This window comes from Ornithorhynchus anatinus, chromosome X5 (genome assembly GCF_004115215.2).
Source record: "Ornithorhynchus anatinus isolate Pmale09 chromosome X5, mOrnAna1.pri.v4, whole genome shotgun sequence".
Lineage (NCBI taxonomy): Eukaryota > Metazoa > Chordata > Mammalia > Monotremata > Ornithorhynchidae > Ornithorhynchus > Ornithorhynchus anatinus.
In genome coordinates this window covers 15333428-15354186 of record NC_041753.1, presented here as the reverse complement: position 1 = coordinate 15354186, position 20759 = coordinate 15333428, and the positions used below count along the sequence as shown (strand labels likewise).

General features: G+C 42.2%; 1 protein-coding gene across 4 annotated transcripts in view; it reads left to right on the top strand.

Annotated features, from left to right (window-relative positions):
- GNE (glucosamine (UDP-N-acetyl)-2-epimerase/N-acetylmannosamine kinase) overlaps positions 1-20759 on the top strand; it is a 122485-nt gene that overhangs the window by 33349 nt on the left and 68377 nt on the right. For all 4 annotated transcript variants that reach the window (XM_039910807.1, XM_039910806.1, XM_029055890.2 and 1 more), the window contains exon 4: positions 6932-7120. In XM_039910807.1, coding sequence (XP_039766741.1) covers positions 7070-7120 — 51 coding nt within the window. In that variant the 5' untranslated portion in view covers positions 6932-7069. The remainder of the gene's footprint in view (positions 1-6931; positions 7121-20759) is intronic.

Genomic DNA, 20759 nt, shown 5'->3' with positions numbered 1-20759 from the left:
GTTGTGGGCAAGGTATGTATTGTATTTGTATTGCATTTTCTCAAGAGCTTAGTACAGTGCTTGCAGAATAAGCACTCAGTAAATACAACTGATTGATATAAGGCCATCCTGTTACTAATGCTTCCCCAGCTATCCAGGTATCTAATAGGAAACCTTCTATTCTTTCATTGTTGGGATTTGGTCCAACTGAAACCCACCTTGTGTTCTGGCCTGCTCTGTGGTAGGAAGACAGGTCTTCTAAATAAACAGGATAGAGGCCGGCTGTGAGTGGTGTGAGCCCTTATCTGCTGTGGTCAGGCTTTCACTGAAAGCCACTTGTCAGCACCCAAAATAATGGCAGCCGTAAACATTTGCACTTCAAAAAATCCCCAGGGTTTCACACAGTAATTGGACATTGCTTACAAAAAAAAATGTACTTACTATAATTTGTATGAGAAAATGTATAGCTTGAACATATGAGCAAGGTTTGAAGTAGAAATTTTTCATTCCCAGTGTGGAACATAATAGTCCACTTCTGCCCTACAATCTGGGACTTCTGCAAAAGGGGACACCTGAGCCTCATTTTTATCCCTGCAGTGGAATCCAGGGGACCCCACTGGATCCAGAGACCTGGTAGTATACATTTGATCTCACAAGTCTGATATGGCATCCTTCCTTTACCTCCTACTTTGACCTCTGGCAAGTGAGCAAATGCAAAAGCAAACCAGGGGAAGGCTAACATTTCAGTTAGTTTGTCCTTCAAAGGCCAAAGTCTGATTGAGCTAAGGACATAGGTAGGACCCTCTGACTAGGGCTGAGGCACCTTAACTGAGCAATGTGATCTGTTTATGCCACGCTCTGCTCCAGGAACAGAGACAGAGAGAGAAACAGGTGCTTTAGCAGTCAAATCAGTATTTTCCTAGATACTTTGGTAATCCTAAATCTCCCTCTACCAGAGGGCAGGAATACCAGTTGTATCTATGTTTTAGCAGCAGTGGTATTTATTAAGTGCCTCTTTTATGTAAAACACTGTGCTAAGTGCTGAGCAAAATACGGAAGAATTAGACACAGTCCCTGGCACCCAAAGGGCCCATAATCTTGTTTGCATATGTGAACAATCTGTGTCAGCCTGCCTTCCCCATTAGATTGTAAACTCCTCAAGGGCAAGGCTGGTGTCTTTTATTAATTTTATTTTACTCTCCCAAGTATTTAAAATGTTTTGCAAAATAAATACCGATGGTGATGATGATGACGATGATTGATGTTTCATTTCTACTCCATCCTAATCCTCCTCGACCTTTCAGCTGCCTTCCACACTGTCAACCACCACTTTCTCCTAGAAGCATTATCCAACCTTGGCTTCACTGACACTGTCCTCTTCTGGTTCTCCTCCTATCTCTCTGGCTGCTCTTTCTCACTTTCTTTCACTTCTTCCTCTGCCTCCCAGCGCCTAACTGTCCGTGTCTTTTAAGGTTCAGTTTTAGGTCCCCTTCTATTCTCCATCTACTCCCACTCTCTTGAAGAACTCATTCGCTCCCATGGCTTCAACTACCACCTCTATTCCCAAATTTACATCTCCATCCCTGATCTCTCTCCCTCTCTGCAGTCTTGCATTTCCTCCTGCCTTCAAGACTTCTCTACTAAGATGTCCTATCATTACCTCAAACTTTTTTAAAAAAAGGCCTCCTTATCTTCCCATCCAAACCCTGTCCTCCCCCTGACTTTTTTTCCATCACTCTAGACAGCACTACCACCTTCCTATATCACAAGTCCCGTAACCTTGGTATTAGCCTTGAACTCTCTCATTCAACCCACATATGCAAACGTGGGGTGCAAAAATAGGTAGGTAGATAAACAGCTCTCAGAGAAGGCAGCAGGGATGGTCTTTTCCCCTCCAGGCCACAGTCCTTGGTTCCAAATTGCTACAGGCTCCCAGTGGTCTAACACTTCTAAAGGGTGGCTTCTGTTGGACCTTATTCCCTTCAGGAATGGGTGGGAGGAGAGAGGCTGCTGGCTCCTGGCTCCTATAGGGGGACAGAATCTGAACTCCTGCAATGTTGTCAGAGCAGAGGGAGGCATACTTCTCTGAAGAGCTGAAGCAGCGTGGCTTAGTGGAAAGAGCATGGGTTTGGGACTCAGAGGTCATGGGTTCTAATCCCGGCTCCAGCACTTGTCAGCTGTGGGGCTTTGAGCAAGTCACTTAACTTCTCTGTGCCTCACTTACCTCATTTGTAAAATGGGAATTATGACTGTGAGCCCCATGTGGGACAACTTGATCATCTTGTATGTATCCCAGGGCTTAAAACAGTGCTTGGCACATGGTAAGTGCTTAACAAATACCATTATTACTATTAGTGCTAGCTCTGCCCCTTTCCTGCTGTGTAACTAAGCAAGTCACTTAAGCTGTCTGCGCCTCAATTGCCACAAACATGAAATGGGGATTATAATACCTGCCCCTCCTTATTTCACAGGGATGTTGTAAGAATAAAAATGTCACTGATGTCAAAGAACTGTGGAAAAACTCAAAGAGTTTAACAAATTTGAGATATCATTATGACAAACATTCGATCAGAATAAGTATGAACACGTAAGCATTAATTACTAGAATGCTGGCTCATTTGAGAACAGCTGAGATTAAGCTTAGTGGATAAAGCACGGGCCTGGGGGTCAGAAGGTCATGGGTTCTAATCCCAGTTCTGCCACGTGGTCTGCTGTGTGACCTTGAGCAAGTCACTTCACTGGGACTCAGTTACCTCATTTGTAAAATGGAACTTAAGAGTGTAAACCCTACAAGAATGTGTCCAATCTAACTTGTATCTACCCCAGGATTTAGAACAGTGCTTAGTATATAGTAAGCACTTAACAAGTTCCATAATTATTATTATTATTATTAAATGAAGACTTCTTGGAGGGGGTGTGCCTTGAGCTGTATTTTAAGGAAGGGAAGGATATCTTATGGAGTATGGAAAGATAAAACTTGTCTGGAGCAGAGTGAGGGCTGGGTATAGTGGAAGATGAAATTAGGTAGGTAAGGTAGGGTCAGCTGATGGCAAGCTTTGGACACTATAGGCAGAAACTTTCGTACTCAATTCTGTCAGAATGTGTGTTTTCAATATGCATTTTGGCTAGAGTGCACCCTCAGAATTAGGAAACCTTCTTCCAAAAATGCATGTCTGTTTGGGTAGAGACTGATGTGGTGTCAGAAGAAATGGTTTGTGAGCAAGTGACCGACGTCAGATGGGGAGTAAATACCAGAATGCGAGTTTTCCTTAATGAGGGGTTCTGGATGAGAGCAAAACCTATATTAGAGGAGAAGTGAGTGTATTTGATCTGGAGGGTTTTGGAAAAGTACTGGAGAGATTTGAGTAGTAGGAAATGGAGAAAAGCCATTTGTCAATTAATTTAGAGCTAACTATTGATGTGCAGTCAATCAATCAGTGGCATTTATTTATTTATTATTTTTAATTGTATTTGTTAAGTGCTTACTATGTGCCAGGCACTGTACTAAGTGTTGGGGTGGATAAGCAAATCGGGTTGGACATAGTCCCTGGGACTCACAGTCTAAATTCCCCATTTTACAGATGAGGTAACTGAGGCACAGAGAAGTGAAGTAATTTGCCCAAGGACACATGGCAGACAAGGGACAGAGCTGGGATTAGAACCAGGTCCTTCTGACTCCCAGGCCTGTGCTCTATCTTCTAGTACATGCTGCTTCTCTTTATTGAGAGCTTACAATGTGCAGAGCACTGTAGTAAGCGCAACGGAGAGTACAATACAACAGAATTAGCAGACACGTTCCCTGCTCATTTTAGCAATGGTATTGTTTTTGCCTATTGGAATAAATCACTACAGCCAAGACATAGCCTTCAATCATAGTTTCAACTGCACTGTTGCTGCCCTATATCACTGTCAAGCAGTTTTCCTTCAGCACATATTTGTGATGAATTTTTAGTGCCAATCTTTCTACCTTGAAAAGTCATGGACCCTTCTGTCTCACCAGAAAAAAATACCTGATTTTAAAACATCTAGAAACAGTTTCCTAAGTATCAAAAGATTACAGTACTTCAAATTCGTTACTTAGAATCTACAACGAAAGACACTCGTTTTAGGAAAGATGGTTTAATACTGTGAAAGGAATAATATAATAGCTATACAGAGAAATGATATCACAAAGCAAACAGTGCCCAAGTCATTAGGCTAACAGTGAACAATTGTATCTGAACATAAGCTATATTGATTTTCTAAAAGCCTAAGGCCCAACTTCCCTTTCACGTATATCTACTAAAGATTTGGAAGGTTTATAAGATTGATCCTCCAGTTCTCAATTTTTTGCAGCGTGAACAAAGATGTCCACCATGTTAAAGGCAAGAAAGCAGAGGTCACAGTGGTGGCAGGCAGAGAGAAGCGAAATGGCGGAAAAGCCACCTTCCATTAATGCCTGCCTTCATTTTCCCTGGTATAGCAACCTAAGGGGCTGGAGGAGTTGATTTTGCTCCCCTGTCACTCTAAAATAGTTAGATGAGGCTGCTCGACAAAAAAAGCGGTAGTAATAATAATAATGATGGTATTTTGTTAAGCGCTTACTTTGTGCAAAGCACTGTTCTAAGCGTGGGTTGTCCCACTTGGGGCTCACAGTCTTAATCCCCATTTTGCAGATGAGGCAACTGAGGCCCAGAGAAGTTAAGTAACCTGCCCAAAGTCACACAGTTGACAATTGGCAGAACCGGGATTAGAACCCATGACCTCTGACTCCCAAGCCTGTGCTCTTTGCACTGAGACACGCTGCTTCAGCAGTCAACAGATCATTTTAGGTAAAGAGAACAGATGAGGAAGTTTCCCTCCGCCATTCTCTACCATTAAAATGATCTGGGCAGTGGAAACGTTTGCCATGTCAGAAATGGACAAATGATCCACTTTGAGAAATGATGGTATCATGGTAGCAAAATAATTAATTTTTGCAGAGATGAGTGAAGGGAACAATTCACCAAAGCTCTTGTGATGACAGCTGTTGCAGGGAGTTGAGGGGAGACAAGGGAGAGGAGAGGAAAAGGGTGAAAGGTGAGGTGAGAGGGGTTGAAGAAGGCAGAAGAGAAGGGTATGGAAGGGGCAAGGGAATGAAAGGGAGGAGAGGGAAAGGGAAGAGGAAGTAATAAAGGAGAGACAGAGGCAAAGGAGAGGAAAAGCAGTGTGGCCAAATGGAAAGTGCACAGGTCTGAGAGGCAGGAGACCTAGGTTCTAATCCTACCTCTGCCACTTTGCTGTGTGACCTTGTGCAAGTCACTTAACTTTTATGTGCCTCAGTTCCCGCATCTGCAAATTGGGGATTGAATACCTGTTCTCCTTCCTACCTATACAGTGAAACCCATGTGGGACCTGGTTACCTTGAATCTACCCCAGTGCTTGGCATATAGTAAGTGCTTAACAAATACCACATTTTCATTATTAGGAAGAAGGTGGAAGTAGTGGAGAGAGCCGGGGAAGATCGCTGAGGGGTGGAGAGGAATGGTGAGGCTGGAATGGGTGTGGGGAAAAAGAAGATAGGTAGGAAGATAGGGAAGGAAGGAGATTAGGGTCAGGGAAGAGGGGAATAATGGGAGAGAATGAGGCATGGCAGGGAGGGACAGGAGAGAGAGAAGAAAACTAGGTAATAGTATGTTTGTGTAGGGGGTACATATGAGGAGCTGGGAAGGGATAAAGACGAATGGGGGGAGACACAGGGAGAAGGAAGGACAAGAAATGAATAACAATAATTATGATATTTGTTAAGTGTTTTCTATGTGTCAGGCACTGTACTAAACACTGGAGTAGATACAAGCAAATTGGGTTGGACACAGTCTTCATCCCTATTTTACAGATAAGGTAACTGAGGCACAGAGAAGTGAAGTGACTTGTCCAAGGCCACACAGCAGACAAGTGGTGGAGCTGGAATTAGAACCCATGACCCTCTGACTCCCAGATATGTGTTCTATCCACTACACCATGCTGCTCCTCTAATAATTGTGGTATTTGTTAAGTGCTTACTATGTGCCAGGCACTGTGCTAAGTGCTGGGGTAGATACAACCTAATCAGGTTGGACACAGTCCCTCTCCCACATGGGGCTCACAGTCTTAATCCCCATTTTACAGATGAGGTAACTGAGGCACAGAGAAGTGAAGCGACTTGCCCAAGGCCATATGGCAGACAAGTGCTGAAGCTGGGACTAGAACCCATGACCTCCTGACTTGCAGGCCCATGCTCTCTCCCCTAAGCCATGCTGTTTCCCTGAACCCCCAAATGTTTCACATTACTACTATCACTTCTGTAGCTTGGTCTCTGCATCCATAAAATGGGAACATCTGCCCTTGCCTACTTTGAATAGGGCACAAGCAAGTACAGTGCTCTGCACACAGTAAATGCTCAATAAATACGATTGAATGAATGAACTTTACACTCCTTGGAAGAAAGGCTCCATGTAGGGGCAAAATAGCCTATTACTATAAATGAAGAACACAATCCTTGGTACATTAGGTATGGCTCAGTACTCAAAGTGTCAGCTGTTACAGTTTTCTCAAAATGAAAAGTTTGAAGGGCATCAGTCAGCATCAGGGTGGTTAATGGCACAGCATATGAAAATAAAAAACTGAAAGGAAGCAGTGCTTTGCATACAGTAAGCACTCAATAAATACGATTGAATAATAACACCCTGCCTTCAATTAATATGCAGAATCCCCCAGGGAAGACAGCTGAAATTTCAATTTTAGACCCTTTCCTATCTCTTTGTGTAACATGGAAGAAGAATAACCTTTTCTGGGAGGGGGAAAAAAATCTAATAATCTGGGTCTGGTAGGGAGATACAGTCAGAAAAGGAAATTGCACTCAGCATTCCCCCCCCCCCCCGCCCCCTTCTCTGAACTACTGTTCACGAAGAGATATGTGAATAGCTCCTACTTCTTTTTTTCCTTTTATTTGCAGAGGGTGGGGCTTATGGATCTAGAAGGGAATTCAGGTGTCTATCAATGACTACACTGTGGCCGCTAAATCAAGAAAGCAAACAGCTGCTCTGCTCATCGACTCAAGGCACACGTTGGGGCACAAAGCCAGAGCTTCAGGATGGGAACTAATGTGCATCCTCAGAAGGAGCAATGCTTTCGAGGACCTCATGTAAGTGAGATCTTGATGCCACGGAACCTTTGTTTTTCAAAGTGCAGACAGAAAGGAAGAGGGGGAAAAGCTGGGGGAATGGAGAGGCACTAGAGAATCAAGCATTTAGTTGAATCTGGCAGCTGTTTTGGAAGAGGTTCTGTGACTGGAGCAGTGGGGCTGTGCAGCTTATTTTTGCTCTGTATCACCGAGCTATCGGGCTGAAATGAAGCTGCAAATTTGCATTTTTAGAATGGAGGCTAAGAAAGAAAGAGCTTTTTCCTGTTTCCTGTCAGTTATATGTTGAAAGTGTCTTGCCTTGGACTTTTTTTTTGTTCCTTTCTCCTGCCTTTGTCTTCTGTTGATATAAAGCGGAGGAAGGTTAATTCCCAAACAAAGGAGTGTGTGCTGGAGTTCTGGGGTATTTCTTTTTATGCTTCTCTTTTGAAACTAGTAGTGGGTTCTGGTTAACAGTCTTCCTGGATTGCCCTTTTTGTGTATTGCCTGGTGACTTTTTTTTTAAAACCTATCTACCGAGGGGAAGAAGGAATGCTTGTGTTTTGGGTTTTAATTTAATTTTTTTTTGCAGTCGATGGTCTCTTAACTCATTTAAATGGGGCCCTAGACTTAAAGTCAATTGATTTGTAGAATGGAGTCTAGGAAATCTTGTCAGTTGAAATATGTATCACAGTGTATTGGATACTTATAGGCAGAAAGTCATGGGTGACCTTTTTAAATTTTATTTTTAATCCCTTTAGAAAGCTACTTTGTCTTATTCCATATAAAATTATGGATGGCAAAAGCATGCATTTTTCAAAATATTTGTATTAAACATGAGCACACTTTAAAAAATGCCCCACTAGGTTAACCCAATGATCCATCCAAAGCAGTATTTTTATCTCTGAAAAAGTGCCATAGTTGCCCTCCTTGACTCTCATCCTCCTAGTTAAGGGTGTACCTTTTTAAATGACTTTTAACTCACTAATTTATCTGAGCCTTTCTTGAATGTATTGATGTTCCCTATCTGCACAAGTTGTATGGTAACAAATTTACACATGATAAGTACCCAGTGGTTCTCTCCCCTCCACCCCCAATCTTAAATCTATCTCCATCAAGCTTTAATGGAGAACCCCTAGTTCTAGGGTTATGAGGATTGGAGCATCAGTCTTTTATTCACCCGACTAGCCCCTACTATTTTATAAACTTAAATTGTATCCCTTCTCAGCCTTCACCTTTCCAGACTATTTGGTCTATTCCCCTCTCCTCTTAGTTGCCACGTAGGCTCCACTTCTAGCCATGAAATGTCCTTCCTAAAATAGATGTGGAACTGTAAATAGTATTCTAAGAGGGAACCTCCATGGTCTTTTTCTGTCCCTTTTCTGATAATGCCCAGTATTTTGTGGACCTACTGGCTGTCTCTACAAACTGGATAAATATTTAATAGGGAAGTCCCAATAACTGCAAGATCACTTTCACAAATTGTAAACCGTAGCTCAGAGCCACTTATCCTGAAAGCTAGGTTTGGATTATTTTTCCCCTCTTACTTGCTTCAGCTGAAGCTCGTCTGCTACTTTCTACCCACTTACTGTCAAATTGTCCTGCAGTTTATACCCATCAGTCTGACATTTCACAAGGACAGATCAGTTCCAAAATCATTACCAGGCCTAACTTGCTTGTTGCAGACAGTGAGCAAGTAAAGACCATTTTGCTGCCGGAAGAGCTTAGTGTCAGCTGCAAACTTGCACACTGTGCACTCCCTCCCTAGGCCACTAAATAAAACTTCTCCTAGTAACAATCCCAGGGGACTCCTCTATTTACATTTCTTCTCCTGTTTATTCCTAATTCTTTTTTTCCCCTAGCCTTCATTCAGGTTTCTGGATAAACCATTAAACACTTTAATTTTTTTAGAACCTTGTCAAAAGGCTTTTGCAAATATAAATTATGTCCACTGGTTTATTGACTCCTGAGAATTTCATCCAATTGGTGAGGCATAATTTCCCTTTATAGAAGCTATGTTTATTTTTCTCCCCACAGGCTCTTTTGAGCACTCATTTTATAATATACTAGTAGTTTTCCAGATAAGTGTATCATTTGCAAAAATGGATTAGAAGCAGTATGGTCTAGTGGAAAGAGCACTGGCCTGGGAGTCAGAAGGACCTAAATTCCAGTCCCAGCTCTGTCACTTGTCTGTTGTGAGACCTTGGGCGATTCACTTTACTTCTCTGGCCCTCAGTTACCTCATCTGTAAAAATGGAGAGTAAGACTGCGAACCCCATGTGGTACAGAGACTGATTAGCTTGTATCTACCCCAGCACTTAGCACAGTGCCTGGCACATAGTAAGCACATAGCAAATCCCATCTTTTTAAGAAAGGTAGACCATGACTTCTGTATGAATTCTTTACAGAATTTATTCCCAACTACTTGGTGGGATTACAAAATGCAGAGACTTGTAAGAACCTCCCATTTATCTGCCTTTAGTAAATACTTTTTTTCTAACATATGACCTAAGAGTGTGGTAGCTGGGTAACTGTGCTTCCATTTAACTAAATTTGAGTTTCTAGTAAGGTTTCTGGAACCACCAGGTGAAATTCCTGAGGTTCCTATCTCCAATCTCTCTCCTCTTCATAATACTACTTTGAATTTGAATAGTGCTTTCACATCAGCTATCTAATTTTAGCCTGCGGGGTAGGGAGAAGCAAAAGTGGTCTGCTGCCTTAGCATCTCAGCAGTGGTGACCTCCAGTAACCAGAGTCATAGATCCCAGCAGCTGTTATCAATCCATAGCTAGCATCCCTGCTGTTATAATAATTATGGTACTTGTTAAGCGCTTACTATGTGCCAGGCACTGTACTGTTTTCTTCCCTCTGAGACTTTTTTTTTTCAGGGCATCTAGCAGTATGCTGTATTTCCTCGACCACTTTTCTATTTGACTAGGAGCTTACCCACTGACTATAATACCTCTTCTGTGTAAATCTGAGGTTTAGAGGAGAGGGTAGAACATGGGCGGTGAATAAGTCTAGCCTGTCTTTGAGATAGTACTGTTGCTATTTTCCAAAATTATCTTCAATAGAGTCAAATCTTACAAACTGGGCAAGCTCAGACATGGTCAGTGCCTGAATGGGTGAACTCCAAAGACAACACTTGGCACTGAAAATGGCATAGCTGTCTTAATAGTTGATGACCTCTGACCCAACCATACATCAGCATGTGTAAGGAGGTGATAGAAAAAGACAGCTAAAGTCCCCACCCCTTAAGGTCTTCCGATAAAGACCTTCTGACCAAGTTCCAGTTCTTCCTAGGTAGGACTTTGCTTTTTGACATGTTTGTGCCCTCAAGTAAAAGCTTCTTAAGGACCAAGTATTGCTCTTTCTTGGAATTGTGAGCACATTCTGAGATTTAGTTTCTCTTGCACTTGCTACATATGTGCTATTAGCCACTAAAATCAAGTTTTGGAGAACTACTGATGAAAGTTGTTCTGAGTCTGGCTCAACTTCCATTCTGTTTAACCTGTTAATAGAATTTGTTTCAATACCCTGTGGAAATACTGCCCAGGTCTACCAGGAAACCACCTATTTGCCCAGTCCTTGTGAGGTTATGTTATATTGTCCCCTCAGGCAAATAGTAAGCCTAAATCCTTTTGATTGTATTTTAGGCTTATCACCCTACTATTCTCCCTTCTCTGATTTTTTTTTTTGTAACCATTAATATGCAAAAAGGACAGGAGAGGGGAGAAATGGAACACAAGTGCACATCCACATGCCAAAAATGAAAACCAGTGCCTATACCTGCACCCATAGATGGGTACAACTACTAATTTGTCTTCTAGGCTTTTTGTTTTGAAAAATGTTCACTTAGTGCTAAGAGCAAAGCACTGGGTGTCGATTAGACTGTAAACCCGTCAAAGGGCAGGGACTGTCTCTATCTGTTATCGATTTGTTCATTCCAAGTGCTTAGTACAGTGCTCTGCACATAGTAAGCGCTCAATAAATACTATTGAATGAATGAATGGGTGTTGAGATCTGGGTTCTAATCCTGGCTCTACCATTTGCCTATGTGGGACCTTGAACAAGTCACTCAACCTCTCTGTCCCTCAGCTTTTTAATTTGTTTAATGGGGATGAAAACCTGTTCTCCCTCCCTCTTAGATGGTCAGTCTTAGATGTAGGACCAGGACTGTGTTTGATCTAATTCTTATATCTACCACATTGCTTGGCACATAGTAAGCTCTTAATAAATACCATCATTATATATAAAACTTATCTGAACTCATCCCTCTCCCAGGAAAAATGAAAGTGATTGTAAACAGAGCAGCCATGATGTCTGTTCATTAAGTAGTAATAATTCTGGTACTTATGTGCTTACTATGCCACGAGTTGGGGTAGATATACGATTCAGCACTGTGCTCATTTGTATATATTTTTATTACCCTATTTATTTTGTTAATGAGATGTACATCCCCTTAATTTTATCTATTTCTCTTGTTTTTGTCTGTCTCCCCCGACTAGACTGTAAGCCCGTCAATGGGCAGGGATTGTCTCTATCTGTTGCCGAATTGTACATTCCAAGCACTTAGTACAGTGCTCAGCACTTAGTAAGCACTCAAATACTATTGAATGAATGAATAATTAGGTTGAACACAGTCCCTGGTCAACATGGGGCTCACAGTCTAGGAAGGAGTAGGATTTAATCCCCATTTTACAGATGAGGAAACCGAGGCCCAGAGAAGTAAAGTGACTTGCTCAAGGTCATGTGGCAGAATAGGGATTAGAACCTAGGTCTTCTGATTTCCAGGCCCCTGATCTTTCCCCTAGGCCACACAACTTCCCAGCTTAAAATACAAAAGAGCGAGAAGGAAATTCATATTTTAAAATTCCATTCACCATCTAAAGTGATGCTTTTAAAAATCCTGTATTTTTTAAATGTTGAAGCTACTTCTCTTAGATAACTAGATTAAAAAAAAAACTGCCTGAAAGCTATGTTGGGCATGTCCTAATAGATGGTTCCTTTTGACATATTCTTGCCCTCATTTTATTTAGCTGATAATTTCATTTAGAACTTGGCTTGAATAAGACTTGAGAGATTCAAGCACCTACAATACCTTAAGATGTTTTCCATGCTGACTTGTATGTAGTTGTCATTCATTCCTGTTTCAGTTTTTAAAAGAAACCCCTTGTCTTCCTACTAAATCTTGTATCTGGAGACACTGCCACCCACAGAAAGATTATGCTTATTAGTTCCATACTAGGTATTTCTGAGTATTTAAGTCTGATTCTTCTTCCCTCTCCCTTCTCTATCTGGGAATGACAGGTTCTATTCTCTCTCTTGTCAGTGGGATCTTTTTCCTCTCCAGGCCTGCAGGGGGGAAGGAGTAGAAATGCAGATTTGCAGGGAGGTTTGCTTGCATCACTATCTTCCTCCTCCTTCCTTATATCCACCAAAGACTATGAAGTGAGGGGAGGAGAGGACCAATGGTTAAAAGCTGGGCCTTTTCTCCTAGTTCTCTGTTGTCTGGCATTTCTTGGTCAATGCTGCCAAAAGTCCTCCAGAGAGAGTCTTTGCAGTTACCATCTTTAAATGTCTCTAGGGTTGGCACAGCCTAGTAAAATAATTATAGTATTTTGACCACTCACTATAGGCTGAATGTGGTGCTAAGTTCTGGGATAATCCGTTAGTGGTATTTGAGTGTTTACTGTGTGCAGAGCACTGTACTAAGCACGTGGGAGGACACAATACAATAGAGTTAGTGGACATGATCCCTACCCACAAGGAGCTTGCAATCTAGTAGGGTAGACAGGGTAGACAGACATTTAAAATTCCAGGTAGGGGAAGCAGTAGAGTATAAGGATATGTACCTAAGTGCTGTGGTATTGGAATGGGGTGAGTATCAAAGTGCTTAAGAGATACAGACCCTGGCATAGGGTGAGGAAATGAGGGAAGGCTGCTTGGAGATGTGATTATTATTATTTTTTTAAATAAGGCTTCGAAGGTAGGAAGCGTGATAGTCTGTCAGATATGAAAGGAAGGGAGTTCCAGGTCCGAGGGAAGACGTGGGCAAGGGGTCGGTGGTGATATAGATGAGATTGAGGTACAGTGAGTAGATTGGCATCAGAGGAGTGAGATGTGAGGTCTGGGTTGTAGTAGGAGATCAGTGAGTTAAGGTAGGAGGGTGAGCTGATCAAGGGTTTAAAGCCAATGGTAAGATATTTCTGTTTGTGTGTGGAGATGGGTGGGCAGCCACTGGAGGCTTTTGAAAAGTGGGGAGTTGTGTACAGAATTATTTTAAATAAGAAAAATCACCTCTGTCCTCTCATGCTGTTCTATCAACCTAGAACCCCACCTCCCACCCACTAATCTGACAAACCACAGCTCTCCCTACCTTCAAAGCCCTCCTAAAATTCATCTCTTCCAACAGGTCTTGCCAGTTAATTTCCAATACCCCAAGTCACAAACCCAGCAGCCAATTTTAGAACTTATCTATTTATACTCTCCCTCAGCACTTATAAAAAATGCATAATTGGTTGTATAGTCAACTTTTCTGGCCACCCCACTTATAAATATTTTTACGTTCTCCTCTCCCAGTTAAAGTATAAGCTCCTTGTGGGCAGGGAACATGTTCCTTGCTCTTCATACAGTATATTGTACTTAGTAGGTGCTCAATAAACACTTCTATTGCTTCTCCTTTTTGCCAACTGAGTATTTGTTTCCCCTTGTCTTAAATTAGGGATTAGAGCTCTGGTTATATCCTGCAACTACCTATAGCAGTTCAGCTATATAATGCCCTGTTACTTTTCAGAGTGTTCTGTTCCTTCTGTTAGCCCACTTTTAAAAAAGATCTGATTTAATATCTATTATTGCAAATTATCCTCCCTTCCCTATTCAAGAGTATAGCTTGAGAAAATCTGATGGCTAACGGTTAGGCAATGAGTCTTTCACTTAAGTAACTCCCCGATTTAAATGGACTACTCTTTCTTGTGACTCTTTTTCCCTCTCAAAACATACAAGTCATTTAACTTCATAGGTGGTGAAGACTCTTTTTCTTTCCTCATGGGGGCTCATTGAATTTAGAGAGAATACAAATACTCGGGTCAAAAGCAAAGTGTACTATTAGAGTAGTTGTGATCATGTCTCTTAATTACAGTTCTTTTATGCAACCAATTTTCATAATCATCTTTAGCATATGTGGAAATTAGTTCTGTGTGATATTGAATTTTCCATGAAAGGAATAAAACATTTAAAATATTAAATTGTCCCCAAACTATATTTAAACCTAGAACCAGTTAAGACCTGGTATCATGTTTCCAAAATCTTGGTGTTGGGTGGGAGGGGGAATTAGAGAAGCAGTGTGGTCTAGTGGAAAGAGCCCAGGCCTGGGAGTCAAAAAGCCTGCGTTCTAATCCCAACTCCACCACTTACCTGCTGCATAACCTTGGGCAACTCACTTCACTTCTCTGTGCCTCAGTTACCTCATCTGTAATATGGGGATTAAGACTGAGCACCTCATGTGGAACAGGGACTGTGTCCCACCTGATTTTTATATCTACCCAAGTGCTTAGTCTAGTGCTGCACATAGTAAACACTTAACAAATACCATTTAAAAAAATGAAATTCATTCAATTGTATTTATTGAGCACTTACTGTATGCAGAGCACTTCACTAAGTGCTTGGAATGTACAGTTCGGCAACAGATAGAGACAAGTCTTTGCTGTCTTCTTACGGGAAGATTCCATTGGTTTTGTGTGCATCTGAATCATCAGGCTATTCCTTTGCTCTCATAACATGGTATCTTCTTGTGTTAACCTGAGTGGCATGTCAGGCTGTTCCATTAAAGTTTGCCATCCATAGGCACTATTTATGTATCTGCCTTCTTGGTTTATTCATCGTAAAACTTTTAATATAAAACATCATTTAAACATCTTTCTATTTTAGGCTTATTATTAGGAATGTGGAAATTTCAGAACATAATGTCTTGCCTTTCAGCAAAAGAGTCCACGTTGCCCTCTTAGGAGACTGACAAAAATTCCTTTGCAACTTTTTTTACCTAGTTTTTTATATTGTTTCATTCAACCTTTCTCCTACCATTTATTGAAATTAATAAAAACAAAACTACATTCTCTCTTGTGGCATGAAATCACACTACTCCCAAGGTGAGCTCATTTCTGGAAAACTAACGCTCTTTATTTTGTAGCATGTTCATATATTTTTGTAGGATGCAGTTTTTTTGGGGGGGAATATAACTACCTTGAGGGGGTTCTCCCCTGTGGAAAAATTGCCACTGACCCTGTTTCTCAACCCCCCCCCCCAAATGCATAGTCATCCTAGATTAGGAGGAGGGCTAAAGGATAATCTGCCACTGCCAAATAAGCACCGTCTCCCTTCAGATCACCCACAAGTACCAATATGCCCATGAAAATATAATAGAGAGGAACTGTAGAAAAAGGTGAAAGAGAAGATCTTGAAGCTAATAATAATAATAATTATGGTATTTAAGCACTTACTATGTGCCAGGCACTGTGCTAAGCACTGGGGTGGATACAAACAAATCAGGTTGGACACAGTCCCTTGTCCCATGTGGGGCTTACAGTCTCAATCCTCATTTTACAGATGAGGTAATGGAGGCACAGAGAAGTTAAGTGACTTACCCACCCAAGGTCACACAGCAGACAAGTGGCAGAACCAGAATTTGAACCTTCTGACTCCCAGGCCTGTGCTCTATCCACTAAGCCAGGCTGCTTCTCTAATAATAGCACAGCAAGGTATGCTGCTTCAAAGGATAATTTGGGTGAGGGAAGAGAAAATTGAGGGAGGTGGAGGAAAGGCAGAGTTTACTGAAATTTCCACTGTCATAATTATGCAGAAAAATTCAACCTTGTATTCATTCATTAATCGTATTTGAGTGCTTACTGTGTGCAGAGCATTGTACTAAGCACTTGAGAGTGTACAATACAACAATAAGTAGACACATTCCCTGCCCACAACAAGCTTATAGTATGATTTCCTATAATGCCTGAGCAAACCCCAAAGACTTGATGATGATGATGATAATAATAATGATGGAATTTGTTAAGCACTATGTACCAGGCACTGTACTAAGCACTGGGGTGGATACAAGCAAATCAAGTTGGACACGGTCCCTCTCCCACGTAGGGCTCACAGTGTCAATTCCCATTTTCCAGATGAGGTAACTGAGGCTCAGAAAAGAGGTTGTGGGTTCTAATCCCAGCTCTGCCACTTGTCAGCTGTGTGACTTTGGGTGAGTCACTTAACTTCTCTGTACCTAAGTTACCTCATCTGTAAAATGGGATTTAAGACTGTGAGCCCCATGCGGGACAACCTGATTACCTTGTATCTCCCTCAGTGCTCAGAACAGTCCTTGGCACATAGCAAGTGCCTAACAAATACCATCGTTATTATTATTTGCCCAAAGTCACACAGCAGACAAGTGGAGGAGCGGGATTAGAATCCATAATATTCTGACTCTCAGGCCCGTGCTCTATCCACTATGCCATGCTGCTTCCCCAATGGAGTGCAAGCAATGTTGAGCTCAGCCAATCCAGTTCCCAGGCCCAAAAGACCAATTTCCCACTTAGAAATTCTTTCAACTGACAGTATTTTTAAAACAAGATTTTGTTGACCTCAGCTGTTTCGTGTATTGGCCACAGGTTAGAGAAAAACAAGTCTAGCACTTTTCCAGTTCTTCTAGAATAACCATACCAATTACACTAGTCCCCTGACATAATTACAGGCCTTTCTGGTTTATCTGACTTTCCCCCAACAGACAGGAATGCTCTTTTTACCCATCAGGCATTCTCTTTTTAAAGCCAACGTCACTTAAATGGAATTTTGATTTTTAGTACTCATTGTCTATCATTCTGACTCGCATCTCAGATTTTTTTTTCATGCTTCGTAGTTGTCATACGTCCTTGATGCAATTAGGCTAATCACCCCTTCTCTGTGCAGAAGGGGTTGCAGGACTGATGCGTCACTGTATGCTCTGCAAGCAGCTGCTTGAGGTGGCATCCCAGATGTTAGTCCAGGAATGGCAAGCGATACCAAAATGAGAAAAGCAGAAGTGCTTCCTAGCCCCAGAAACTTTCCAAGCCACAGTCAAATCCGGAAGAGGTGGCGGGGGTAGGGATGTGTTGGTAGTTTCAGAGTCTACTGAAAGTGATGCAACTAAGGGTGGATTTTTGAAATTACCTCACTTGTCCTTTCTGGGGAGTCTGGGGAAATTGTAATCACTCAGCAGATATGAAAACAAAGTAGGTCCAGCACCAGGGGTATGGACTGTACTTGGACTGGACCAAAGCTTCAACCAGGTCCAACCTTACTTCATGAAGTTATTCACATTTTCTTTAGCACTCATGTATATATGTCCACTGTAATTTCTTCAACCACTGTACTTGTAAATATTTTTGGTTGTCTTCCATGTTAGAGCGTAAGCTCCTTGTGATCATGAAACAAGTCACTTTGTTATGCCTTCCCAAATGCCGAGCATAGATCTGGGGCTCAGGGACCTTAGTTCTAATCTTGGCTCCACCACTTGCTGCTTTGTGTCCTTGGGCAAGTCACTTAACTACTCTGGGTCCCAGTTTCCTCATCTGGAGGTTCAATACCTTTTTCTTCCAATCAGTCTGCACTTGGGACAGGAGCTGTGTATCTTGATCACACCCCGATGCTTAGTACAGTGCTTGGCACATAGTAAGTGTTGGTATTTGTTAAGCGCTTACTATGTGCAGAGCACTGTTCTAAGCGCTGGGGGAGATACAAGGTCATCAGGTTGTCCCACGTGAGGCTCACAGTTAATCCCCATTTTACAGATGAGGTAAATGAGGCACAGAGAAGTTAAGTGACTTGCCCACAGTCACACAGCTGACAAGTGGCAAAGCCGGGAATCGAACCCACGACCTCTGACTCCGAAGCCGAGGCTCTTTCCATTGAGCCACGCTGCTTCTCCAAAGTGCTTAGCAAATACCACTGTTGTTATTACCGACCAAGTAGATGCTCAAATGCTGCTACTTTTACTAGGTGGAGAAGCTAAGTCTTAGCAGAATGGTCCACTTGTAAATCTGAAGAACAGCCAAGCATTTCCACCTATTCATTCATTCAATCATATTTAAACCCTGACTTTCACAAGTTCCTTACTGGGTAACACCCAAAATGGAATTAGAGACGTCGATCCAAAGCTAGTCCTGTCTGACTTCTGCAGGGCTGTGCCTCCGATAGGGGCATTGAAAAGTAAGGCTACCATCAGTGTAGAGCTGGCAATTTACCACACGACTTGCTCTACTTGACACTGGCCAGGAACCAGGAAAAGGTATGTCTCACCCTCTCCCTATGCAGGCACTTTGGCTGCTCTTTTCTGGCTGTAGGCAACAGTCTCCTTAAACAAGGCTTAAGACGATGGCAGGTGCTGGAGATGGGCCTGGTTCAGTTCTACACCTGAAGGAAAGTCAGTTTCTATCTTTCTGTACGTTAAGAAAAAATAATACAGTCTCAAGGTAGTTGAAGCTCTTGTCCTCTTGATTCCAGTTAAACAAATTATAGATTGGGGAAAGGTAATGGTCAAAGTCCAAAAACGTTAACTGAGATATGCTAGACAGCATACTAGAGGGGTATTGCATCTATAACCAGTGTCTATTTGAGGGTAAAATTAAAGTACCTTGAACTCTGTAGATGAACACCACTAAATAAATATGTGAGGTTGACCTCTGATGAATCAAGTTGGACAAAATGAAAGAAAACTGCTCTCCCAAGCCAGGATTTAATTGGTCTAGCATCATGGAAGAGCTAATGGACGAGTACCTATTCACTTTGATTCAGGAGACAAAGATGAAGAAAATGGGGGGGGGGGAGTAAGTGTACTGTGCTTTGGGGTTATGTAGAAGGAACTGAAATGCAATTAGGGAAAATGATACTTAAAGTAAGCCACTCCACATCATTTTCATTCAATGAATATATCATCTTGTAAATCTGTTCATAGGCTAACAACATGTTTGTCTGTCCTAGGTCTTCCCCTTAGATATCGAACTTCTCCAGGACAAGGTTTGTGCCACCTTTCTTTCTCTGCTGGCACCATAAATGCTTTAAGGTAACAATGATGCCAGCACGAAGGTGGCCGATAATTCATTCCAGCTGTATCTACTCTGAATCAGCATTTCCCGTTTCAGAATTTTATGTTTTAATGGTAGCTTGAGAAGCGGACACAATGTACATAGTGTAATGTACCTTGGAAGTAACATTACTGCTGGCCAAAAATATCAGTAGGTACAAGGGCAGTTTGCCTAATTTCAAGGCTAAGAAGTTCCCAGTGGAAAAGTTAGGTAGAATGCATATCACTGAACATTAAGATGAGGAGCAACCATCATATAGTTCCTCTCAAGGCTTTGTGGCCACTGTGATAGAATAGATAAAGCACCGGGTTAGTTGGACCATTGTTCTGACCCAGTAATGGCATTTAAGAAGAAGCATGGCGTAGTGGATGGGGCACAGTCAGAAGGTTGTGAGTTCTAATCCTGGCTCCACCACTTGTCTGCTCTGTGACCTTGGGCAAGTCACTTCAGTTCTCTGGGCCTCAGTCACCTCATCTGTAAAATGGGGTTTGAGACTGTGAGCCCCATGTGGGACAGGGGCCGTGTCCAATCCGATTTGCTTGTATCCACCCCAGTGCTTAGTACAGTGCCTGGCACACAGTAAGCGGTTAACAGATACATGATTATTATTATTATTATTTCTAATCTTAAGTTTTAATGTTTGTACTGTGCCAAAAAACCTTGACTCCAGGCCACCGCATCAATAGAGGTGCCCAGAAGCACTTTATTTGCCATTGCCACAAAATTCAAACTCCATGAAAATCTCCTGGGCTTATTCAGATGGCAGACTTTGGGGGAGTTGCTAAACCGTCAAGTGTTGTCAAAACAGATGGTGTAGTTCTAGAGCTCTAGCAGCAGGGAATGTGGTCTACAGGAAGCACTGGAGGCTTTGGAAATTCCCAATCTCTCCGGGCCCCTCCTCTCCCCTTAGGAGAGAAAGATGAAGATGGAGGAACCCACAGGAGCGACAGATGGACCTTGGTCCTGAGATGTCAAGAACCTATGGAGCAGAAGAGATGATAGTGCAAGTGCCTTATGCAGTGCTGGTTGTGCACGCTCATCACTGGGGCATGGAGTGCAGTACACTGTCAATTGCATGTGTGGTCTTTACCCATGTTAGCCAGTTCCAGGCAGACCTGGGACTAGAACCCAAGTCTCTTGGTTCCCCTGGACTAATTTCAAAACCTGAAAGGGAGGAAAATGCAGATGGGTCAAGTATATGGTTTCTTCACCATGGGGCTCTCCTGTGACCTTGAATATTATGGGGAAAGACTCCAAGAAGAGTGATCCAGTTGAGGAGGGAAGCAGTGAAGGTGGAAGTGAGAGGCTTTCAGCAGTTGATTAGGAATGGGATCCAGGACACAAATGGAGACCTGTGTTTTGGAATAGGGTAGCTCATTCTTCATTATGATAGTGGTAAAAATGGAAGCACAGCTTGTTAGGAAGCTTCCTCTGATTCCTATCTGATGAGTTGAAGGAAGTGAGCCCTCAACTTCGGGTAAAGATGAGGATTGGTGCTCAGAACTTTGTTACAGAACTGGGTAAGGGCTGCATAAGGAGAAAATCAGTAT